The 4813-nt window shown below is 44.8% G+C and overlaps 1 protein-coding gene across 1 annotated transcript; it reads left to right on the top strand.

Moving 5' to 3' along the window:
• Positions 1 to 3420: 3420 nt before the first annotated feature.
• H257_15022 (hypothetical protein) lies at positions 3421 to 4092 on the top strand (the record flags this gene model as incomplete). Its single annotated transcript, XM_009842993.1, has 1 exon — positions 3421 to 4092. One exon carries the CDS (start codon positions 3421 to 3423, stop codon positions 4090 to 4092), a length of 672 nt encoding a protein of 223 aa, XP_009841295.1.
• Between the last annotated feature and the right edge of the window lie 721 nt (positions 4093 to 4813).

Here is a 4813-nt window from a genome sequence, read left to right as displayed (position 1 = left end):
CAAGGCTACACCTTAACTAATGACCCTCGTTGTAGCTAGGGTCGACGAGGGAGTCGGCTGGGATGCTTGCAAGCTGGAGCGGCGCGACATGGAAGGCAAAATGTCCGTGTTTTCGAGGTGTAACCAGTGCTTTTGGAAATGGTTTAGTGTTTGGTGGGAACTACAACAAGGTCACGAGAGATCTTGTTCAAACGAATTGATTCAATCACCTATTGGCTGGTTGTTGTGTAACCGTGAACCACTAATCCTAAGCACAATGCGATTGACCAACCAGAGATTGGTATTACTTAGAATACATATGATAATTTCAATAATTTTGCTGATGACTTGGTATATAGTAAATCTATTGTCAGGAGGTCTAACTAATGGTTGGTCAAAAATACAATTGATTCAATGCATGAGTCATTATTCACAGTCATTTAGTCACAAGTACAGTGCACGATGACAGAAGATGCCAGAACCTCTCGCTTCGTCGCATGTAAGGTCATGGATTGCTGACTGCATCGTAACTGTCACGATGGGGGAAACAGGAGGTAGGCGAGGGTGATAGTCGTGTAGCAACTTTGCGCAGAGTGTCCAAGACAAACCAAGTGTACAAGGACAGGGGAAAACGGAAAGTGAGATTCAGGCGTTTACCTCGAAGTACAAACTATTGGCTAAACTCAGCAAAAGGGAAACACTGACGTGTGAGAATCAGCGCTCTTTTCCTTGTGCTATAGCCGTGATTGGGTGAGCAATCACTAGGGTAGGGTAGCGACATGAAGAATATACAGAACATGCAAGTATAAAGCGGCCACTGCCTCGGCCTGTTAGAGTTGATAGACTAGGCGATAGAGGTTGGGAGACATGATAGGCGAGGACAAAAGGAGTGAACACAGGCGAGGGAAAAACACCACTTTACAGTAACGGCGGCACATTACTGCGAACACTACCATGGACAGTACGGTCCATGGAAGTCTGACAGGCGCCGCACGGTACTGTGAATACAACGTTATCGGGTAAGCACCACTAAGGGGACATACTTGACTGGTTGACAAGAAGTACTACGAAGCGTCGACTTCGTGCAAAGAAGTTATTAGCGACAGTGTTTCTCGATGGTATCTCTGGTGAGGGCTGGTGGATAAACCAAAGTGGGAACTCCATAGGAAGGAACGGTGGATACACCGGTACTAATTCCATTCGAGATATTGGCGCATGATCCAACGCTGGGTATAAATTTGCAGTGCGATGCAGCTTTAGCGTTGGGGCTTGCACAGCCACGATTAACCCGAAACTCTGGGAGACGAACTGCTGCGAAGAAAAATACTGAAAAGAGGGTGAAACATTAAATCTTACCAGATATATTTCGAAGTATGATATTTTGTGTTTTACTTCGAAGTATGACTTTAGTTTTAAGAATAACTAACTACATACATATAATGCGAGGAATGTATATTTGTATTAACCTGTAAGTGTGGACACTTGTATGTACAGTGTACATCTCAAATGACCGTGTTCGTATCGGTGATTTAATTTCACCGTTGATATTTCCAGTGCAAACGACTTGTACTACCTATGTTGAAATGAATCAATGGTGAAATCATCGATGAAACCTACTAGTAAATCGTTGAAATCGCAGGTAACGTTAAAAGAATCCGTTGAAAACATCGGTGATTCATTTGTAGCTTTTGGGGGTTGAACAAGATAATCAAAACTGTGTGAAATGGGTGCGAAGGGGTTAGGTCGACGTGGGAGCGGTCAATTAACAGGGAATGCATTGTAATTGGAATTTGCACGACCGCCATCGTACAGATACTGATTGGTCACAATATTAGATTCCTTGGATATGATTGGCCGATTGATTTCATGTGATCGTGGACAGCGACATAGCCCATAGTGCCTCGGCGCCATGCTGCTTTCGAGTGCCAAGTCAAGGTGCATATCGCGGCTAGGTCACCTAAGTATATAGAAGCCATGTATTGAAGTCGATACCGCATATCTCTTCTGCGCTTGCATAGAGCCTCCATTCTATGAATCATCACGGCACCGGACTTCGTTTCTGTATTTCGCCCAAGGCCGCTTGCTTTCACGTAAAATACTTAATGTTGCTCAAACCGGTACAGTACAGTTTGCTCACTCTTGTGTGGTCACTCATCGGTAATTTAACGTTAGCGTGCATTGCGTGCTACACGGTAAATGTCCACGAGACTGTTCTGCATGGCGCTGTAGAAAGACCTATGAGCCTTTTTAGAGGTCGGCTCATGGTCTCATGATCGGTAAGTCCGTTAGTCTCCATTATGTGCAGCAGGCCGCCATTCGTCGTGCGGTTGAAAATGTGCATTGTTGGCGCATTTTCATTGGACGAAATGATTATACTTAAAATAGACCAGAAAAAGTAATTCGTAGTAAGAGACCTCAGTTTGCAATTTAATTCGGCCTCCGCAAGAGGTTTCCGTCCGGATAACGACGGGAGCGAAAATAGAGACTGTTGTCGACCGAGTTTTCAACATCCACCTTTTGTGTAAGTATGTCACGAGTGTTGAGAGCATTCAGTTGTAGAGTCAGCCTCCAAATCGAGTTATTGTCCACTACAACTAACTCAGGAAGGAACGGAGGATAAAGAGCAAGTAGAAATGCAAAGTGTGTCAAAACTGACATGTGTTGGATGTCAATAGAGACTTTTAGCAAGTGCGAAATCTTAACTTTCCAGACTTAAACTTCGATTCGAACTTCGAAGCTTGCAGACTTTGCTCGGAAACAGGTCTGAAAAGTGAGGAAGTCATCACACTTTTGGCCTCGAAGTCCGCAGACATCTGACTACTTTCCGAGCCAATCAAATTGCTCTATTTATTGAGGTTTGCTTGCGAAATCTCCGAGAAAATTCGCTAACCTGAAGCGATTATCAGAAATATTTCGCAAACCTGAAGTGGTTTAGGGTTACGCAAAGCACTCGCACGTGCTTGTGTGCGAAGTCTGATGTACTTGTAAAAGGAAATTAGCGTTCTGGTCAGAAATACGACTTCTTCCAGTAGAAAACAAAGCACGTGCTATTTGTGCTTTCATGTTTAAGACCAATCATACTTGAGTATTTGTACCCGAAAAGCGTTCTGGTCAGAAATACGACTTCTTTCAGTAGAAAACAAAGCACGTGCTATTTGTGCTTTCATGTTTAAGACCAATCATACTTGAGTATTTGTACCCGAAAAGCGTTCTGGTCAGAAATACGACTTCTTCCAGTAGAAAACAAAGCACGTGCTATTTGTGCTTTCATGTTTAAGACCAATCATACTTGAGTATTTGTACCCGAAAAGCGTTCTGGTCAGAAATACGACTTCTTCCAGTAGAAAACAAAGCACGTGCTATTTGTACTTTCATGTTTTAGACCAATCATACTTGAGTATTTGAAACATCAACTTGACTTCCCACACAATCCATTCTGCCATGAACTCGAAACTTGTGCTCAAGAAGTCGGATGGAAACTTCGAATGTCCCAATTGCTCGTCACGTTACACCAACGCAAGAAGCCTCCGAGCACACTGCAAACGGAAGCACGGAGTCACTGTGACTGTTTTCGAAAAGAAGACCATTGTCCACAAACAAGAGCAAGCCAAGGCGCGAAAAGCGCGTTGGACAGCGACCAAGACTGCAATTCGAGCGATGCGTGCCAAACCCATCAAGGCAAGTAAGCGCGATACGTTTACCTTTGCCAACGCACGTCTCAGAGGAGCCCACGAAGCTGTCAATCCGTTTGTGAAGATTGGCGAGTCGACCATTCCTGGTGCTGGCCGAGGCTTGCTTGCTGCAATCGATCTGCTGCCAGGTGACATTTGTACTGCGTACGACGGAACCAAGGTCTTCGTGGAGCAAAAAGACCATGCTTACGCCTGCGAACTGGGTGTCACGAAAAGGAAGTCGTGGCTGCTTGGTTTGAACGATCCGGTGGCTGGTAGTGGACTGGGGACGTTTGTCAATCGCGAATGTCGCGAACGCTCTGGATGTTTGAAGAATTGCCAACTAGCACGGTTGGGAAATGCAATTTGCATCAAAGTTACGAAGCCTGTACCGACTGGCAAAGAACTCTTCACGACATACAGTCGAGGTTACCGATTTTAATACACGGATTAACTACGAGTTCTGTAATTTTGTTATTCAAATACACCAATGTGTACAGCAGCATGTTCTATTCGCCACGCGACTTGTAGCGTCTTTTCTTTGGTCGTCCGCGTTTCGAAACTTTCTATTTGTACAACGGTCAATATGGTTTGTGTGCAAGACAGCACACCTGACGGAGCACAGATGGCGGGCGAACATAGTAGGTAACGAGGGAAACACAAGTCCTTGATACAACGACAGCAGCGCTCGATTGAAGTAAAACTTGGGAAACTCTACACAATATTGTTACTACAGTTTTGTCATGTGGTGCTCTTACTGCATTGTTTTCGCGTCGCCATCGCGTGCTTGCAAGGTATGAGCGAATTTTGCCATAGACAACAGGTGCAGGTTTGATTTTTGATGTCCACAATGTGAACGTTTTTTGCAAGCCATTGACTTTGTTCACCGTTTTTCACAAGGAACTTCCCAGAACACAATGGGTCATTCTTCTGGCTCGTCAGCTCCGTTGCCTAAAACGTGTGAAACATATTGATTTTGACTGTCATGCTACTGTACGTACTATGAGTGACTTAGCCTTCGTCGCGGTGTTGTGTACGCATCGCATCACAACATCGACTACTTGCGTAGGATTTGCATGCACAAGTAGTTGCCGTCGCTTCTTGAAGGTCGCCAGGAGCTTGGCGACATAAACGTAATACGCAGTCACGGGGTCGGAGGATCG

This window comes from Aphanomyces astaci (assembly GCF_000520075.1).
Source record: "Aphanomyces astaci strain APO3 unplaced genomic scaffold supercont1.65, whole genome shotgun sequence".
NCBI lineage: Eukaryota > Oomycota > Saprolegniomycetes > Saprolegniales > Verrucalvaceae > Aphanomyces > Aphanomyces astaci.
The sequence above is the reverse complement of the archived record's forward strand: the minus strand, read 5'-3'. Positions and strand labels throughout refer to the sequence as shown.